The sequence below is a fragment of the Equus asinus genome, chromosome 8, assembly GCF_041296235.1.
Source record: "Equus asinus isolate D_3611 breed Donkey chromosome 8, EquAss-T2T_v2, whole genome shotgun sequence".
Lineage (NCBI taxonomy): Eukaryota > Metazoa > Chordata > Mammalia > Perissodactyla > Equidae > Equus > Equus asinus.
The window spans coordinates 37,324,377-37,344,469 of record NC_091797.1 but is presented as its reverse complement, the minus strand read 5'-3'; the positions used below and the strand labels follow the sequence as shown (position 1 = coordinate 37,344,469).

General features: G+C 39.4%; 1 protein-coding gene across 3 annotated transcripts; it reads right to left on the bottom strand.

The window, feature by feature from the left end:
• Positions 1-3,442: 3,442 nt before the first annotated feature.
• ZNF311 (zinc finger protein 311) lies at positions 3,443-16,302 on the bottom strand. 3 transcript variants are annotated; one of them, XM_014847785.3, is made up of 7 exons: positions 15,673-16,302; positions 14,677-15,049; positions 14,166-14,244; positions 9,810-9,886; positions 9,328-9,454; positions 8,591-8,695; positions 3,443-5,720 (listed from the first exon to the last, which is right to left on the bottom strand). In XM_014847785.3, exons 2-7 carry the CDS (start codon positions 14,683-14,685, stop codon positions 4,129-4,131), a joined length of 1,989 nt encoding a protein of 662 aa, XP_014703271.2. In that variant the 5' UTR covers positions 14,686-15,049; positions 15,673-16,302; the 3' UTR covers positions 3,443-4,128. The 3 variants fall into 3 exon arrangements, with proteins under 3 accessions (XP_014703271.2, XP_044632106.1, XP_070371511.1); XM_044776171.2 differs by having other exon boundaries at positions 14,356-16,302; XM_070515410.1 differs by lacking the exons at positions 14,677-15,049; positions 15,673-16,302 and having other exon boundaries at positions 9,328-9,497; positions 14,166-14,196.
• Positions 16,303-20,093: the final 3,791 nt, after the last annotated feature.

Below are 20,093 nucleotides of genomic sequence, written 5' to 3'. Positions count from 1 at the left end.
TTCTATTTTGGAATTTGAGAATTGACTCATTATCCCACAACTGATTCTCATCTGCCATCCTCTCAGTACAAAGTATTTTTTTGTACTGAGACATGTACCGTACTATGATGATATTTTCTTTTTTGTAAACTTTGATCACATTAAATTTATTAGTTGCCTTATCTTTTCATGTGATTAGTTTTCTGTCACTATAACACATTATTCCTAATTCTCCAACATAACTGTGAAACTCCTAAATACTTCTTTCTAACTTGTCAAATGCACTAGTTAATATTCTTCCCTGGAGAACTTCCAGAGTTCTCCAGTCCGGACTGATTGCTGCATAGCTAGAATCAGGGGCTTACCTTGGCTTCCTTCCTCTGCTGTAAAGTCTATTTCTTGGATCCCATTTCTCTTTTTTTCTTCTTGATTTTACTCATTTGTTTGGGTGGAGCATATGATAAAATATGCATGTGAGATCTTCCATGTCTTTAAAATGTCTTTACCTCATACATGGTTAATCATTTGATTAGATATAGAAATCTAAGTTAAAAATAATTTTCCCTTAGGATTTTGAAGGCATTACTGCATTGTCTATCATCTCCAAGTGCTATTTTTGATTATTTCGATTCTACTCTATTTGTCCTTTGTATTTGATTTTGTTTTGTCTGAAAACTTTGGGGATCTTTCTTTTATCCACAGTATTTGTAATTTCTTTTATGCACAGTATTTTGCAATTTCTCATTGATGTGTTTCGGTGTAGATGTTATGTCATTCAGTGAACTGTGTGCTTGGCAGGACTTTCCCTCTAGGAACTAATTTTACTTTCTGGCAAATTTTCTTATATGATTATTTTGATAATTTCCTACTGTTTGTTTTTATGTTCTTATTCTTTTGGAACTTCCACTAATTGGGATCCCTGGATTGCTTCTCTAGATTTTGTTGTTTCCTTTTATTATATTTTATACATTCAAAAAGATATGCAGCAAGTTTTGAAGCATAACATTAAAATGAACAATTTTCAACACATCACTCAAGATCTAGAATTACACCATCCAATACAGAGCCACTTGCCACGTGTGGCTATTCAGCACTTCAAATGTGGCTAATGTGACTGAGAACTGAATTGTTAATTCTAATTAGTGCAAATTTAAATTTAAAAGAGGATTCTTCCACAACTAGAAGGACCTGCAACTAAGATATACAACTATGTACCAGGGGTATTTGGGGAGATAAAGCAGAAAATAAATAAATAAATAAAAGAGGATTCTCCATTCTGTTACTGGAAAACTTTTAATATGTTTGGGACAACTTGGCTTTATGAATTGATTTTTTTCAACTATATGTTTTATGAAATTCAAGGACAGTATTTCTAATAGAAATTTAGTGTACAAACTGAGATGTGCTGTAAATGAAATACACACTGGATTTTAAAGACTTAGCACGAAAAAATAAAATACTTCATTAATATATTTTTGATTATATGTTGAAATGGTATTTTGAATATACTGGGCCATATATAAAATACATTATTAAAATTAATTTCACTAATTTTACTTTTTTAATGAGGAAATTTGAAATTATATATGTGGCTGGCATTGTATTTCTGTTGGACAGTTCTGGGCTAGAATATTACTAAGACATTTGCATCAACTTATGTGCTTCTCTCCTGTCCCATCACTCTGACTCGCTGTCAGAGGGAACCACTATCCTAAAGTCTGTGTCTATCATTCCTTTACTTAAATAATTTACACCTATAAATAAATCACTAATCAATGTATTATTTTGTCTTGCTTGTTTGTGAACTTTACAAAAATGGTACCAAACTGTATGTTGTCTTCTGAGACTCACTTTTTCCACTCAACATGAAATTTCTACTAATTATCCATCTTATTGGTTATAGCTATAGTTCATTCATGTTCACTGCTGTATACTATTCCATTATCTAAATATGGCAAAATTTGTTTTTCTATTTAGTGTTGATGAACATTTGGGTTGTTTTTTGGCTTTTACTATTATGAACAATTATGCTCTGAAAATCTGTGTACGTAAATCTCGGTGCTTATGTGGAAGAGCTTCTCAGGATATACACCTAGGAATGGAATTATTTGGTTGTAGGATAAAGTCCAACTTTACAGGATAATATCTGTTTTCCAAAGTGGTTGTATCAATTTACACCACTGGAGTCTAAAAGTATTCTATTTGGGCTCAATACAAAGGCATCTCAACTTTCACAACAGGATGTCAGGCTTGTTACCCCTCCAGTTCACTGGGATCTGAAGAATAGGCCTCTCCAATCAGCAATACAAAACATCAACACTCCAGGATGGTCCAGAATTTAAACTGGTATCGCACCTTGCCAGATTCTGTTAAAACTGACTGAAGAAGTGATATGAAGGGATGCACTATAGGGTTCTCAAGTTGGGCTGAGGACTTAGGAGTCCAAAATCCAAACACGCATCATAGCCTGTGAGCGAAATAAACATCCTGAACATGTATATACATTTTCCAAAAGCATATACATTTGTGATTAACAAAACCTCAGATTCTCTAGAAGAGCATGGCAACATTTTGTCATCAAGAGTTAAAGTACAACTACTGTCGTGTGCATGTATAAGAGAGGGTGTCGGTGAAATGTGTTGATCATCAAATAAGGGGTCCTGAAACACTAAAAGGATTGGAAAACCACTACCAATTCTCCAGACACATCCTAAACTCTTTCCTTAAGTCATGTATCATCTGAAAGCCACATATCCAGTTTCATCCTCCAGAGAAACAATTTCACTGAGTTATGTCCTAAATGCTTTCATCGACAAACCATGTAAGAAATAGCTATGTAAAGAATATGCTCTAATTTCCTGTAGAAATTGAACCTAAGGAACAATGTCTTAATCCATCTTTTGAATACTAAACCATGTAATTCCCTTTGGAATTTGTTCCTAGAAAATTGCATCTCTTAGACTCCTTGCCCTTCATTTTTAGATGATGTGTAACCACTTCCCAAAATGTTTTCTACGAAACAAGGGTCCACAAAGATGCTCAACTAAACAGGATTCTGTGGTCAATTACTTTTGGAAAGTAATGCTTTTATAGCTCCTTTAAGATTCAGAAAGGACATTAGCATCTTACAAGCCCTGAGAAGTCTTTAAGGGAATTAAAAAACTCACCTAGCCAGCATTTCCCAAACTTATTATCTTAAAGAAACATTAACCTGTAAAACACCTTTGAGAAATGCTGATTAACCCAGCTCATATCTTTCTTTACCAGCCAGGGATCTCAGAACTAAATTTAATTCTCAGTTATAGTCATTATGTTAATTAAGATGACACATTTGCAACCTCTTCCAGGATTTTCAATTTCTCTTTTAACAGCCTTACTGTATGTGGGTATTTATGGTAATTCTGTTCGAAGGACCTATAACATTTGAGAGAGAAAGGATGGATGTTAAGAGACACTGAAAGACTTCAAAAGAAGGATATAAATTTACTAATACATTTGAAAGAGCATTTTATATGTCATGCAAACACACATAGCAAATATTTAAGAAATCAACACAGCATAGAGCTGACTTCTACTTATCTGTAATTTTTAAAAATGTCCTTGCCCTGCCTCTCTTTCCCCCTGAACCTCAGCAATCCTGATTCCACATGAAGAAGTACCATTCAGGCTTTACATTAAAAAAAACTATGCTAAAAATGATGAATGTTTATCAATTAAAAAAATGTTCTGTGCTGAACTGAGGTATAGTTTCACATCCAAAAGATGTGGTGCAGGCACACGGAAATTGCCCAAATAAGTCTGAGCGTTCAGGGGGCATTTTTGCAGAATTTACTAGTTAAGTGATCTTGAGCAGGTTTCTTAATCTTTTTATGCAATTTTCTCATCCCATAAGGAGGCTGTATAGATTTAATGTTAAAAGTGTAAAGCCCTTAGAATAGTGCCTGGCACGTGGCAAGCACTGGTAAGTATTTAATATTATGATTGACAGACAAAGCCTTGGAAGTGAGTTACTCACTGAAGAAACACTGAATAGGAAGGTCAAGGACAAAGGCTGTTTGATCTCACAATTAGGGGTCAGGGAATCAGGAGGCAAGGACAGTCTGAGAGGAAGGAGGAGAAATGGGAAAGTGTAAACACCAGAATCATTACTCAGGCGTTGGTGGTCAAAATATTGACTACTGAAAAGGTCTGAGAAACAGTTAGTGGAGAGAAGGATTTCCCACTCTCATCAAGTTTGTGGGTTCTCCATGCTCTGTGTTTTCTTTTCTTATGTCCAGTAAGATTTGAGCTCACTCTGAAAGCTTTTCCACACTCCTCACATTCGTAAGGTTTCTCCCCAGTATGAACTCGCTTATGTCCAATTAGTGCTGAGCACTGACGGAAAGACGTGCCACACTCACCGCAGGTATATGGCTTCTCACCAGTGTGGATTCTTTTGTGCTGTCTCAGGACTGAACTCTGATGAAAGGCCTTCCCACACACCTCACATCTGTAAGGTTTCTCTCCAGTGTGGATTCTTTGATGATTAGTCAAGTTTGACTTCCCACTGAAAGCTCTACCACACTCTGGACATTTATAAGGTTTCTCTCCAGTGTGGATTCTTTGATGGATGGTAAGGCAATGCCGATCCTGGAAAGTTTTCCCACAATCCCCGCACTGATAGGGCTTCTCTCCAGTGTGTTCTCTTTCGTGAGCCCTGCGTTTACAGTTATGACGAAATGCTTTCCCACACTCCTTACACCTGTAAGGCTTCTCTTCAGTGTGGATTCTTCTATGCTTGGTGAGCTCTGCCTTGCTGCTGAAGGCTTTTCCACACTGAGGGCACCCATAGTGTTTCTTCTGGGTGTGGATTCTTTTGTGTTTGCTTAGGTCTGAGCTCCGGCTGAAGGCCCTCCCACACTCATTGCACTCATAAGGTCGCTCTCCAGTGTGGATTCTTGTGTGTTTGGTGAGGTCTGAACGCCCACTGAAGGCCTTCCCACACTCCTCACATTCATATGGTTTCTCCCCAGTGTGGATTCTGCCATGGATGGTAAGGGAATGCTTGAACTGGAAAGCCTTCCCACAGTCATTACATTCATAAGGCTTCTCCCCAGTGTGGATTATCTGATGCATACTGAGACGGTTCCTGGTCTTGAAGGCCTTCCCACAGTCACTGCATCCGTGAGGCTTCTCTCCATTGTGGGTTTTTTTATGTCGGCAAAGAGCTGATCTACTACTGAAGACCTTCCCACACTGGGTACAGTTAAAGGGTTTCTCCCCTGTGTGGATTATCTGGTGCATAGAAAGCTGATTTTTGGTCTTAAATGCTTTCCCACATTCGTTACACACATAAGGTTTCTCACCAGAGTGAATTCGCTCATGGAGAATTAGGTCAGAAAGCCAACTGAATTTTTTGCCACATTTGGCACATTCATGGAGTTTCTGTCCTATAAGAACTCTATTATATGGAATATATTTGGAGTTTGGATTGAAGCTTTTTCTAAGTATCTTCTGATTCTTTCCTTTCTTGAAGGTCACTTTCTCACAGCTTTCTTTCTCTTCTCTCAGTTTCTCCTTCATAGGCACTTCCCATTGACTCTCTAATTTGATATCTTGTAAACAAAATTCTCCAACCTGAGGATCCTGGGAAACAACTTTTAGGAGACTTTTAAATTTCACCAAGCAGACTTCTTCATTGTCAAAAATTTCTTGTTCCGAACTTGCCTTCTCATTCTCAGGCCATGACTTGTCAGTTGATACTTAAACAAGAAAATAAAAATGTCAGTGTTCAGAGAAAAGGAAATACGTGAGATGGGAGAGGTGAGGCAATGTTAAGCTGTTCGAGAGTAAATGACTTTCCTATGCCAGAAAAATTGCTAACGTTATGGCAAAGGTCGAGATAGGTTGAAATAATGAAAAGTACTACGATATTTCAAACGCAGTGAACTTTATAAAAATCTTTACAAATCTACTCATCCTCTAGAATTTCCTAGTTTAGTGAATGGCAACTTCATACACCTTGTCACCTAAGACAGAAAACTGGAAATCATCTTCAACTCTTCATATTTATGCAGTTAACATTTTACAAATTCCACCTGTGAAGTGAGCTGTAGAGGGGGTGCTGAAGTGCCAGTGCAGTCCCCCTTTAGGATCTGTCTGCTTTGCTCCAAGTGCGCCCTGGAGAGCCATATTTCTGCAGAGTAACTCTGCCCATCTGGATAGGGCAGATTAGATCTGGGCAACACCTGACCCAAACGAGGCCAGATTCTCTCTTCTTGGACTTTGGAATTGTGATGTGAGAGCAGGTAAGGCCAGGCTTTGACGATAGCTAGAGCATTAGAAACTAAATTTTGGAACCAGTGGTGGTGGGATGGCATATTGTATAAGGGAGGGAATGTTCTTCCATTTGGACTGAGAAGCAGAGAAGGGGAATCTGTCAAGAAAGAGTAGCACAGAGTAGCAGAGAAGACAGCTGGAGAGACGGGCCTGATGGCATTCCAGACCCTTCTTAAGCCTGATGTATCTACTGCCCTTAGGTTCCATGACACACCCTGAATAATAAATAAATTCCTGTTCTTTCGCTTATGCTCGCTTGAGTTCATTCCCACTGTTGGCAACTAAAGAGTCCAAGTCCATCTCTTTTTTTTTTTTTTTTTTTTTTTTAAAGATTTTATTTTTTCCTTTTTCTCCCCAAAGCCCCCCGGTACATAGTTGTGTATTCTTCGTTGTGGGTTCCTCTAGTTGTGGCATGTGGGACGCTGCCTCAGCGTGGTCTGACGAGCAGTGCCATGTCCGCGCCCAGGATTCGAACCGACGAAACACTGGGCCGCCTGCAGTGGAGCGCGCGAACTTTAACCACTCGGCCACGGGGCCAGCCCCCAAGTCCATCTCTTATTATCTCTTAGCTCTATGCCTTCCTCTTCATTGGTACTGCCAGTGCATCCTCACTAGCTAACTTCAATATCCCCCAAATGTCCTTTAGTCTGGCTGCCCTCTAATCCATCCTCTACACTGCTTCCACATTATTCTTTCTAAAGATCAAATCTAATCATGTCACTGATTAGCTTAAAATACTTCAATGGCACTCCATAGTTAACCGGACAGAAAGGAAGTAAAGCCTACAGTCAAGAGACCCAGCTCTGGAGTAAGGCTGCCTGGGTTCAAATCTCAGCTCTGACTCTAATAGCTATGCAAACTTGGAGGATGATGTACCTTCTCTCTGTGCCTCAGAGTTGCTTTATCTATTAAATGGGATCTAGACTACTCATGATAATTAAATGAGTCAATGTACGTAAAGCACTTGCAACACTGAAGTAGGTACTTGATCAATCTTAGCTGTTATTAGAAGAATAAAGTTCAAGGTCTGTAGTTTATCAAAAACTCCTTCAATCATGATCTTTGCCCTGTCTGCTGCTCCTGTGCTTTCCCCACAGGCTACCCCAAGTCCTTTACTCTGGTCGTACTGAACTATTCACAGTTCATATTCTTTTACTCCTTAATACTTACGTGCTATTCCCTCTGCCTGGAGTGCCTCTCCCCTCCTTCAACTAAATGATCTCACTTATTCCACATAACTTAGTTCAGTTGTCATTCCTTCTGCAGTCTTTTCGTCCCCAGGTCAGATTTAGATGCTTCTCTTCTATGTTTGTATATACCAGGTACATATCTCTATCTACGTATCTCTGTAAATTTCACCATAATGTACTACACAATCGCTTATTTACTTCCCTGACTTCCCCACCAGAAAATAAGCTTCTGGAGGTGAGGGTCTATATTTTACTTGATTCTATATCTCTAGTACCTTGTATAGTGCCTGTTGTACAATAATTTGTCAATAAATGTCTGATGGATGGAAGGAAGGGAGGAAGAAAGGAAAGGTAGATATTATGATAGGGTAGCTGGAGTTGGCCTATAAACAAAGAACGATTTTTTTGGAGGACAAATACAGAAAATGGTTTGAATGAAGAACTGATAATATTTCACAACTGACTAGACAAGAGGGTCAGGCAGAACAGAAAGGCAAAGTGAGAAAAAGGCAGAACCAGATACAGAAGTAGGGAGAGTTAATGAAGAGACAGCCTGTGAGAAGAGAGGGGTTTGACTTATATATGTTGCTTTCCAGATGACAAGGGGATATCCAAATAAAAACCAGGAGTTAGAAACATGAGACTGCTGCCCAGGAAAGAGGTGAGGGTTAGCGTTATCAATGTGGCAGGCACGTGCATCAGAGCTCAGAGCTGAAGCCACAAAAGAAACTAACTTCACAATGAGAAAGAATGGAAAAGGCAAGGGTGAAGGGTCCAGGACTCAAAATGCTGGAAAAAAAGACCTGGAGGCAAAAAAGTAATCTTCTCTGAGCACTGGAGTAACTGATATACAGACAGGAGATGAACTGTCTGAACTGTTTTTGAGAACCAAACTGCAAAAAGCCTATTAGATAGGTGCAAAGAACCAATTAGATAATGACTGAATAACTGCCCAGCTTGCTGTTTTTTTCCTCTTCCTTAAGGTTTCCTGAATGGGTTTTCTTCTGAGCCCTTGAAGATAGATGCCCCACCACTAAGAACATTCTACAACCATTTTGTCACATGGAAGAGAGGAGGAGACTGAAAGCTTCTCCATCACTCACCTGGGTAGGAGCAGCTCAGGAACTCGCTGTCCTGCAGATCCTGAACGCAGGGCTCTGCCTCTCGCTCCAGATGGGAGATCAAAGGAGGTTTAGGAAATGGAAATCCTGGTTGTACAGAAGGAATAAGACAGTGTGCAGAGCAACATGGAACTGTCCTAACACTTGCCCTGACCCCTCTGTTTGCATATGGAAACAGGAATGCAGTGTTCATTTAGGTAGAGAGAAGGGTTTATTCAGGGGTCTGGTAAAATGCAAATGAATAGATTTAGGGACTTTCTCAGAAAAGTCATAATCAAAAGGGCAAAGAAAAAGACTCTGGGAAATAATCATTTGGTTGTATTTCTCTGCTTTATTTTGGAGCATGGGAGCATGCACAGGGAGGCCATCTATTTTGGGCTGCTAGGACAGAGATTGTGACAAGGAACTAAATACACAACACCTAATGGAAAATAAGAGGCATGAGGAGGCAAGAATCCAGGGAGAACAGAAGCTAAGTGTCTCCTTTTTCCCAGGCAAAGTCTCATCCCAACGAATCAGAAAACAGCAACTAGGTTAGCCAGAAAATTATCTTGCCATGTAACAGAGGCAACTCAAAATTCTAATTTTGAGGGACGATCCTGATGATAAAGAATGAGGGCTCTGACTTTCAATATGAGACCCCATATACATCAATAAATAAAGCAATTAAAAAAAATGGAGGGAGAAAGTACTAAGCCAAATGCAGGGAAAGTCCTTACCAAGTGATACCATGTTCCCATAATTTTCCAGCATCACATCTTTATAGAGGTGCCTTTGAGCATGGGTCAGACACTGCCACTCTCTGCTACTGAAGTTCACAGCTACATCCTCAAATTTCACTGACTCCTGAAAAAATATGTCCTGCTGTCCCGGAGAAGACCCCATAGTTCTCTCAGGAAACAGAGGCAGAAGAAAGGAATTTGTAGGGAGAAGGTTTACAGAAGTGAAAGGCTGTTACTATTTGGTATATATCTGGGGATGAGATGAAAGGGAGCACAGGCTATCAAAAGTGAAAAATAATGAAAGAGGAAACAAATCAAAAAGTTTGTCATCCAACAAAATGATCCTTATGAGAGGCAGCATCTGGATTTGGGAGTTTCACAGCCAGGGAATGCAGTGAAAATAAGGCCATAATTTAGGAGGCAGTGAAATATTTCCAGGAAGGATGGAGGGGGCCTCAGTTCACTTGGGCCTGGCTCACCAGTGTGATATTTGCTCCTGGCAGGTTTCCTTGGCTTTCATGTTTACCAAAGGAAGGATACTGAGTAGTTGGTAGAGCTGAGAGAGGAGAAATAAACAGAGAGTCAATTCAGCATATTATTAATGAAAACTTTCACTTTCATCCTCTCTTCCTCAAATGTAGAAGCTTCTTGAGCTCTAACTTAGAGGTTAAGTCTGCTGCCTTACAGTATCCTCCTTTTCCATTATTTCTCTAGTCTCAGTTTCCAGTTTTAGGCATCAGGCGTGGCACAGCAGCCAAACCAAGTGTAACTGTATTCTTCCTCTCTCACCTACTATATGTTTTTCTCTGGTCCCTCTTTACCTGAGAATAACCTTATTCCCTCCCCAAAAGGCTCAAATCACTGACCACCAGCTTGGATGATAACCTTTCTTCCTGTACTTGAATTTTGAAGTCATTTCCTCCAAAGAGACTTGGGGTGGGTATGGGGGGAAAGGAAAGGAGGGGAGGTGTGAAACAGAAATATCCAGGGATAAGCCCAAAGCTTATTTCTTTAGGTAACTTAATGGCTCGTCTACGTCCAATTAGTTTATCAGAAAAAATTGTTTCCTTGTTCTTATTAGAGAAGAATCACTTTCCCCCTGTGATTCTTTCTCCTATTAATTTCCTAGCAGTAAGCTATCCTCCCTATACCAACGTATAACAGCACACACAGCTTTTTAAAATGCAAGAGAAACTTTCTCAGAGAGTCCAAGTGTCTAGGTATAATCCATATGGATTGAGTGAGAAGTACAGCTTCACATTACTAATTAATGGGGTCCTATTTCATTCCTTGCAGGCCAGCTCAACCCTTCTGTAGCTTCAGTGTTTATGGTGACTTATCTTTCTTGATCATTCATTACCACTCCCCCAAGTCCAAGCTTGAATGGGGTCAGTCACCTATGGTAAGATGCTTGGATCACCCCTTGGCCTTAGGCCCCCAAAACTGTCATTCCAATTTTACCAAAACTCAGTTTAGGAGCAAACTGGCTTCTTCCCATAGACATTTCCAGAGAAGACTCTTCTCTGGTCTAGGCTACTCTTAGCTTTTAAGTAAGACCAGGGCTGTGTTTCAATCACTGTGGATACCACTCAGTTTTCCCACTATCTCACTGTAAAAACTCAAGTTACAGGGCTGGCCTGGTGGCACAGTAGTTAAGTGTGCATGTTCTGCTTCTTGGGGGCCTGGGGTTCGCTGGTTTGGATCCCGGGTGTGAACATGGCACCGCTTGGCACACCATGCTGTGGTAGGCATCCTACATATAAAGTAGAGGAAGATGGACATGGATGTTAGCTCAGGGCCAGGCTTCCTCAGCAAAAAGAGGAGGACTGGCAGTAATTAGCTCAGGGCTAATCTTCCTCAAAAAAAAAACAAACAAACTCAAGTTACTGTATAATTCTTTGTCTTAAAAAGTCCCCACCCCCCTGAATAACACAGAGCTGACAGCAGGTACATGTTCTGCTCTGTAATGCTACATAACAATTCTTTTCCTTATAACATCAACAAGCTTAAACCTCCCAATTGGGCTTTTTTCAATGAACATTTTAAATATGAAGAAAAGCTGAAAGCACTGTATAGTAAACATCCATATATTCACCACTCATATTCTACAATTAACATTTTGTAATATTTGCTTTATCACATATCTATCTAATTATCCCTGTATCTGTCTTATTATTAATAATCCATTTTATTTATTTATTTATTTATTTATTTATTTATTGAAAGGGCTATTTCCCCCCTCGCCAAAGCTGCAGTACATAGTTGTATATTGTAGTTGTTAAGCTCTTCTAGTTCTTCTATGTGAGCCACTGCCACAGCATGACTCCTGATAGATGGGTGGTCTGGTTCTGTGACTGGAAACTGAACCTGGGCTGCCAAAGCGGTGAGAGCATGGAACTTTCACCACTAGGCCATCAGTGCTGGCTCATCCATTTCATTTTCTGATGCATTTCAAACTAAGTTGATGACATCAGTATACTTCACCCCTAAACACTTTATCACACATATCATTAATTAGAGTTCAATATTTGTTTACATTCTTGTTTTTGAAGTAAAATTTACATACAGTAAAATGCAGAAGTCTTAAGTGTACCATTGGAGAAGTTTTGACAAAATATACTCCTATTTAACTCAAACTCGCGTCCAGATATATCCCAGCTGGACTTTTACCATATCCTCTTCACAAACTGGGAAAGTTTTGCCAACTTATAGTGGTTCTTTTTTGTTTTAAGTGTTCATTTCATTAAAAATTTTTTAAATTGTGGCAAAAAACATATAAAATCCACCATCTTAACCATTTTTAAGTGTACAGTTCAATAGCGTTAAAAATATTCACAATGTGGTGTAATAGATCTCCAGAACTTTTTCATCTTGCAAAACTGAAATTCTATACCCAGTAAACAACTCTCCATTTCTCCCTCTTCTCAGCACCTGGTAACCAACATAATGATTCTTAAGCTTTATTTTTTAGCTTCGGAATTTGAAAGGTCAGCTTCTGCCCTCAAGTTAAAAATGAACTTGGGAGACAGCCTACATGCTCAAACAATACAAAACTATCTTAGTCAACTCAGGCTGACATAACAAAATACCATAGACTGGGTGGCTTAAATGCCAGAAATTTATTTCTCACAGTTCTCGAGGCTGGAAGTGTGAGATCAGGGTGCCAGCATGGTTAGGTTCTGTTAAGAGCTCGCTTCCTGGCTTGCCTTCTTGCTTTGTCCTCACATGGAGGAGAGAGGGAGAGCTCTGGTCTCTTTCTCTTCTTCTTTTTTTAAAAAGATTTTATTTATCCTTTTTCTCTCAAACCCCCCCGGTAGATAGTTGCATATTTTTAGTTGTGGGTCCTTCCTTCCAGCTTTGGCATGCAGGACGCCGCCTCAGCATGGCCCGATAAGCAGTGCCATGTCGTGCCCAGGATTCGACCCAGGGAAACCCTAGGCCGCCAAAGCAGAGCTCTCAAACTTAACCACTCGGCCATGGGCGGCCCCTCTTCCTCTTCTTATAAAGACACTAGTCTCATCATGGGAGCCCCAGCCCTATGACTTTATCTAAACCTAATTACTTCCCAAAGGCCCCCCATCTAAATATCATCACATTGGGGGTTAGCACTTCAACATATGAATTTTGAGTGGACACAAACATTCAGTCCATAACAAAACTATTTGTTAAAGTGGTGTACAGATATAATCTGGGACAAGATTAGTTCATTTATATTATGTTAGGTAACTGTAAACTTTATGGTCCTGAAAATCACCTATGGGAAAACAATTCAAAATGTTTTGAGAAAAAGAGCACTGGGAGACTCAGTCAGTTGTGAACCATAATAAAGTATATATTTTTATATTTAAAAAATGAAATAAAATAAGCACCCAAGTTAAGCAATACCCATTATTTTTTATCTCTCCTGAATTTGTAATACATATGTTCTATAATATTAATTTTCATTTATGAATCCTTATACAGTAGAAATTTCAGGATTTCTCCTCTGGAAGTCCCAATAATAAACTTAGAAATATATTTTACTTTTTTTTCCTTTGGCGGTAATATAAATTAAGAAGCCTACTTTTGGGGTTCCCAGGTGCCTAATCCTTTGTCAAAAAGTCTATGCTTTTCAGGGTCTGATTTTATGACTCCAGAACTGCTAAATACTATCTCCTGGGTCCCCCCTCCAGCAGCCATTTCAATACAAACCTTACTCACTTTCCTCTTCACATATGCCACCAAAGAGCATTTCTAATGCCCAGAATCACTAAATCATAAAATAAATTAATAAAATTCTTTTCCTTTTCACAAAGTTTCATGACAAAATCGTTACTCTTTCTTTTGCCACTGCTTTATCTTCTATTTCTCAGCATATTTCCTATAGTATAATTAAAAATCTCAGGGTTCCAAAAAAGTCTACAGAAATAAAATTACATATACTCAAATTTTACAAATTGGTAAAACTGTGGTTGGGTAAGAGTTACTGAATTATATCACAAGTTTTATAGGTGTAAATATTTATGTACAAATAGCTACGCTATTTATCATATATATCAAGTTGTGCATATAATAAGTGATTGAATGCACTCAATTTCTTTGATAAATTGCTTTGTAGAATCTTCTCTTATGGATGTTTGATAATTTTTAAATTTAATTTAAGATGAGGGCAGAAATGGAATAATTTAGCTCCTCTCAATACTAATCCAAGTGTAGTACAGAAATAACAGGAACATTCTATAAATGCTCAATAATAAGCAGATTTCCAGGCCCCAGGAAGCATCTCCCATGCATTCTATGCCCCTGCTCCATTCTCAGCTCCCTTGACTCCTGCCACAATATCCTGTGTGCCTCACCTCTTTCCTGGAAGAGCTGGGTTTCAGGGGTCCAAAGCAGCTGGCTTGGTGGTCCTGGACTCTCATCTGACATAACAACCTATTGCAGGGCACAGAATAAATTCGGGGAGGTTATGGAGGGGAGAAAAATATATGGGAAGCTTCAACCAACTAGAAAGTTTTTTCCATAGAAATTGACTCCCAGAAATACCAAGAGGGGAGAGAAAATCAGGGACTCGGTCTCCAGCTGACCTAATGAAAATTAGAAATGGCATCCGATTACTCTAGAACTAGAAAGGGTTCATTATATTAAAAACTTTTTAAAACTGTGGTGAAAAACATATAACAGAAAATTTAATTTTGACTTATGATTTAACGATCACCAGGCCATCCAGGAAAAATAACATCCAGAAGGAGAAGAGCTCCAAAAGGTCAATCAGGGTCCACCACCACTCCCACTGCTTTCCTCCTCTCCTGGGTTCACTTGTCCTTCGTCCTCCTTGTGATATATCGCAGACCCTCCTCTTCTTACCTGTTGCATTTTTTTACCCAGCTTTCTTTTCCAGTCTTCCAACGCTGTCTCAGTTTCTTCTCTGCTGGCTGGATCCTGCTCCCAAAGTCAGTTCTGGCTTTGCTCAGACAACGAGTTTTGAAGTGATTCTGGTAGATGCCAGCTTCCCTTGGGGGATATTAATCTCGGTGGTGTCAGCCAAAGGGCCTCTCCTGACTCACAGGGCAGCTGCTACTTGTCTTGATGTGTCAAATACTGCCCTGGATTTGGGGTTCATCAGCAGCATTAAGCTAGCTGTGGTCTCACACCTTGTTTTCCTGCATATTCGATGAAAGGAGGAGAAAAGAAAGTAACACGACCACAGCAAAAAGAAATCACTGAAGATCCGAGGTATCTGCGGGAGATGACGGAGCACAGGAAGACAAATTGAAAATGTTAATATATCCAGAATATAACCTCCACTGCTACCACCCTGGTCCCAGCCACCATCATGTGCCTTGCCCGCCATTATTGCAGTAGCCTTCTACCTGGTCTCCCTGCTTCTATCCTTGCCTTCTGTCTGTCTCTTCTCTATACAACGATCAGAGCAGTCCATTTCAAACTTAAGTTGGATCATTTCGTCTGTCTGCTTAAAACCTCCCAATGGCTCCATCTTACTCTACAACCACATACAAGGCCTTTCAGAATGTGCCCATTACTTCTAACCATCTCAAAATAAAAGGTGAAGTCCTTACAGTGGCATACAAGTCTCTAGGATGTGCCTATTACCTCTCCTACTATTCTCTGCCTCATTCAATCCTTTTCAGTCACACAGACCTTTTTTCTTTTCCATCTTAGGCACATTTCCATCTTAGGTCCTTTGCAACAGTGTTCCCTCCACCTCAAGCTATCCGCACGGTGAATAATCTTGCCTCCTTCAAGTGTTTGCTTGCATCTCGTCTTCCCAAGGACACCTACTCTAGATTCCCTATTTAAAATTGCAACCTACCCCCTCCTTCCAATCCAGGTATGCCTTACCTTGCTTTACATTCCCTCTATTTTTTTTTCTGTAGCACTTTATCACTTTCCAAAATGGTGCATGAGTTACCTATATACTATATCTCTTGTTTATTGTCGGTCTCATCTTCACTAAAATGTAGGCTCCTAGGCTCTTGAGCGCAGGAATTTTTCTATTTTGTTCACTGCTATATTGCCAATGTCTAAAATAGTGCCTGCACTGGTAGGCGCCTAATTAGGAATCGGTTGAATGAATGCATGAATGGATGCTGGTGAGAAAAATAAACGATAAAGGTAAGCCACTGGAGCAGTAAGAGCAGAAGGGAGTTAGGAACACCAGAGGGAAAGCCCGGTCTGGGGGAGGAACCCGAGCAGACCCCACTCCCAGCGGACCCGGCTCCAAAGGTCCGCCCTTCCCCGCCAGCAATCCCGGGAGCCCCAAGGAGGCGGTGTATTCAAGTGAGGTAAGTGGCGGCGCCGGGCTCCTCCCCTCCCGCCTCTCAGGCAGTTTTCCGGCCTCGCTAGGAGCTTGGGACTCCAGCTGAGGTCCCGTCCCACGCTGGCTCGAGCCACAGACCTTCCAGCTGATATTCTCCCCAAGAAATGACAAAATAGAGAAATCTAGACTAGTTCCACTTCCTAGTCTTCCAGTAATCATTTCCGGTGACTTTCTAGGAAACCCCTCAACTCTCTGGTCGAGAAGTTTCCTGGAAACTCTCCGCCTGGCCTCCTCCGGCTTGAGGCTTCTAGGAGTTTGCGCAAGTTTGTGAAGGGTAAACGGTTGCGGAAACGTTACCATATTGACCCGTTATTGTCGTGGAGGGATGTATTGATTGGAATGGACAGAAATTTTGTGACATAAATATATGAAAAAGTTACTTTTAAATATTAAAGCTAAGAATACAAAATAAATAATTGGATACTTTTTCCCAAAAATTAAAAAATTCATTATGAAAAATTTAAGCCTACACAAAAGTTGAGAGGAGAGTATAATGAACCCCCATATACTCATCGCTCAGATTTAACAATAAATAAGATTCTGCCACACTTGTTTCATCTGTCTCCCGGTTTTCTTGCTGAACTATTTTAATGCAAAACCCAAACATATTATTTCAATTTTATGCTCTTCAGAATGCATCTCTTAAAAAATATGGCATTTTCTAAGTGAACCACAATGTCATCATCCCTTCTAACAAAATAATTACCGGTTACCATCTAACAGCGAGTCCATATTAAACTTTCGTAAATATATAGAATACGCTGCTTCTTTGAATCCAGATCTAAAGTCTACATGCTTTATTTGATTATTTCTGTTTCTCCTAACATCTTTCACTTTTTCCCTCGTTTAACAAATTGGGTCATTTGTCCTGAACGCTCCACATACTGGCTTTGTCTCTGGCATCCTCATTTTTTCTCTAGCCTTGTATTTCCTGTTAACTAGATGTTAGCTCTAAAGGTTTGATTAGAGTTTGGTTTACCTTTATGGGTAAGAATTCTTAACCGTTGCTATGTACTTCTTTTTTTTGCTTTATATCAGGAAGCATATAATGTCCAATTGTTCCACTCTTTGTGATGCTAGAATAGATGAATGAGTTCAGCACTTGGTAGTTGGATCCCTCCATGTCAAGTTCTCCATCAACCTTTCATCTGGTGGTTTCGTCCATTATGTTCTTTGCCTGAATCAACCATTTCATTAGAGATGGTGAAATTGTGATTTTCTAATTCAATAATTTTTTCACATTTATGAGCTAGAATTCCTTTGCAAAGAAGGAGTTCCTGTCATCAACCTATCAATTCAGGGCTGTTTGGTTATTCTGAATGTAGTTCATATAGGAAAGACAGAATAAAAGTTAACTTTTCAATGTAATTGCCAATATTCAGAGTAAGTAGTTGTGGCCCAGGTGCCATGACCAATGATGTGTTAGACATCCTTCAAAATGTCCATCAATGGCACTGTCTTCCAGTATTCTTACTCTTGTGTACCTGCCTCCCACATTATACCAGGGTCGGTTTGTGTGACCAACTAAATACAGCAGAAGTGATGTTATTTCTAATATTAGGTTATAAAAGAAACTGTGGCTTCCATCTTGGTCCCTCTTTCTCTCTCTCTCTTTCTCAGATCATTCACTCTGGGGGAAGCTAGCTGCATGTTGTAAGGAGAGACCCATGTGGCAAAGAACTGAAGCCTCCTGCCAAGAGCCATATGAATGAGTTTAGAAGTGGATCCTCCAGCCTCCAGTCAAGCCTTCACTTGACTGCAGCACAGGTCGACATCTTGGCTGCAATCTTGTGATAGAATCAGAACCAATAGCTAAACTGCCGTTGGATTCTTGACCTGTAGAAACTTGTTGAGATAATAAATATTTGATATTTGATTCTAAATTTTGAGGTAATTTGATATGCAGTAATTGATAACTAATATATATATATTTGTTTTCTCCTTTTGAGTATCACTGTGAACTCATGGATTTTAAAAAAACATTCAAGGAGTCTTAATCAATTGCAGTCATTACATTTTTTTAATGTTCAAATGATTCCATCTTTGGCCAGTGGGAGTCCTTTTATTTTGCCTCCTTTGTCCTTTTCATCTAACTCTAAGAGTCTTTGATAGCTTGGCAGGACAAGATGTTTCAGTCTCATTTTGTATATTTCCTGTTCCAGACCTGGAATCAGCCATTTCTCCAAGGAGTCTCGGTTCCTTTCAGTGGGAAGAATGATAGCATATCTTTGTGAATGGTCATAGTTAACTTCTTTTAAAGCTTATCAAAATGAAATCAAATTTACTTAATTATGGGATTGAATTCAGGCTAAACTACCTGGTACCTGTGTGCATAAGACCCTACGCAAGGTATATTTTTCATGCCCTAGTTTCCTCGTCTGCAACATGGATCCAGTATAAATACCTAATTTTCAGAGTTTTATGAGGATTAAATGAGATAATATATTGAAATCATTTAACACATTGCCTGACATCAAATTTCATGATTAGAATAATAGATTGCACCTCTGGAAGATACCATAGTAGTCATCAGGTACAATTCCTTCATTTCGCACCTGGGAAAACTGAGGCCCAAGAGATTAAAAGTTTGCCTAAAATTACAAAGGAGGATAAAATTAGAAGAGAAACTAATAACTTCAGAGTCTTGGATCTCATATGTGCACTATTCTGAACATAAAGGCAGTCTCTCCAGCCCAATCAGGGCTTCTATTTATTCAAAGGCAAAGGAGATTAGAAAGTACTTGGCACATTTGTTATAAAGTGGTATCATGGAAAGTGCACCAATCTTATATGCAGAAGACCTCATTCCTGCCTCTGCCACTTACTAGCTTGATATTTTGGGCAAGTCACTTAACTCCTTTGCATCTCAATTGCTGCATCTGTAAAATAGTGACAATAAATCCTTCACTCACAAGCTTATAGTGAGGAGGAAAATATAATGTATTTTATATGAAAGTGCCTGGCTCATAATGATTGCTAAATAATGATCTTTATACAAAAAAATGTCTCCAATCCTCCATTTAATACAATTTTATCCTTCTCCTCTAAAGGAAGTTGTGTTTTGATTAGACTGATCCCTAAGGATACTAAGTCCCTAATTCTGTAATTGAGTTCAGTGAATACTGTGCAAAGACACTGAGCAAGGGGCTGCAGGAGAGATGCTATACATAGTCACCTACCATCCAGGCTGAGTGGGTACATTCTTCCTTCCTCATGTCAATCTACTTAACAGTACTAACTTCCAATTCGCGTATATTCATGGGGTTCATTTATGATAGACTTTGCTGATATGAAGATACTTTACTTCCACAGCAGACCCTTAGTCTGCCACTTTAATAATCTAGTCCAACTGAGATACAATTTACTTACACTCTTTGTTCTTGATTAACCCTAATTGCTCATAAAAGATGTCCTAAAATCATTAATGCTGGAATTTTTCAGGGATCCATGTCAAGATTTTCAGCCTGTTAATTCCACAATTCACCTTCTTTACTTTTTAAAAATTTGGACATCTGTCAGTCTTGGGCATCAGTCGCACTCCTTCAAAGTGGCCTTCAGGGGTCCTGTGGCCAATCTGCCTGCCTTCAGGATCCTTCAAGTGATTTTATCTAGATATGAAGACTTGCATTTACAGGAAGTAGTTATTCTTTTACTATCTCCTTGTATGTCATGAAATTTAATTTCCACATATTACTGTTTTTCCTCCCACTCTCAATTGAAGGTCAGGATCTTTGATGGAGAAATAGAAGCCTGATCGTTGTTAAGTAATTCTATGGCCCCTCTGCCATCTGTTGAAATTACCAAATTCATTTCCTGGGGTTTTGGGAAAAAATAGCGAGTATTTCAGGCATACAAAAGAATAATTTAAGGAATACTCAACATCTAACTTGACCTAAATATTACAGAAATGATTAAATTCCCTTGTCTTCCCCTCCCCAAGCCC

Excerpts from the sequence above, each read along its gene's own strand:
- ZNF311 (XM_014847785.3), bottom strand. Across the intron at positions 9,455-9,809 it reads CAGGAGCAAATATCACACTG|GAGTCAGTGAAATTTGAGGA; the intron begins GTGAGCCAGGCC and ends ATATTTTTTCAG. Across the intron at positions 8,696-9,327 it reads TGGGAACATGGTATCACTTG|GATTTCCATTTCCTAAACCT; the intron begins GTAAGGACTTTC and ends CTGTACAACCAG.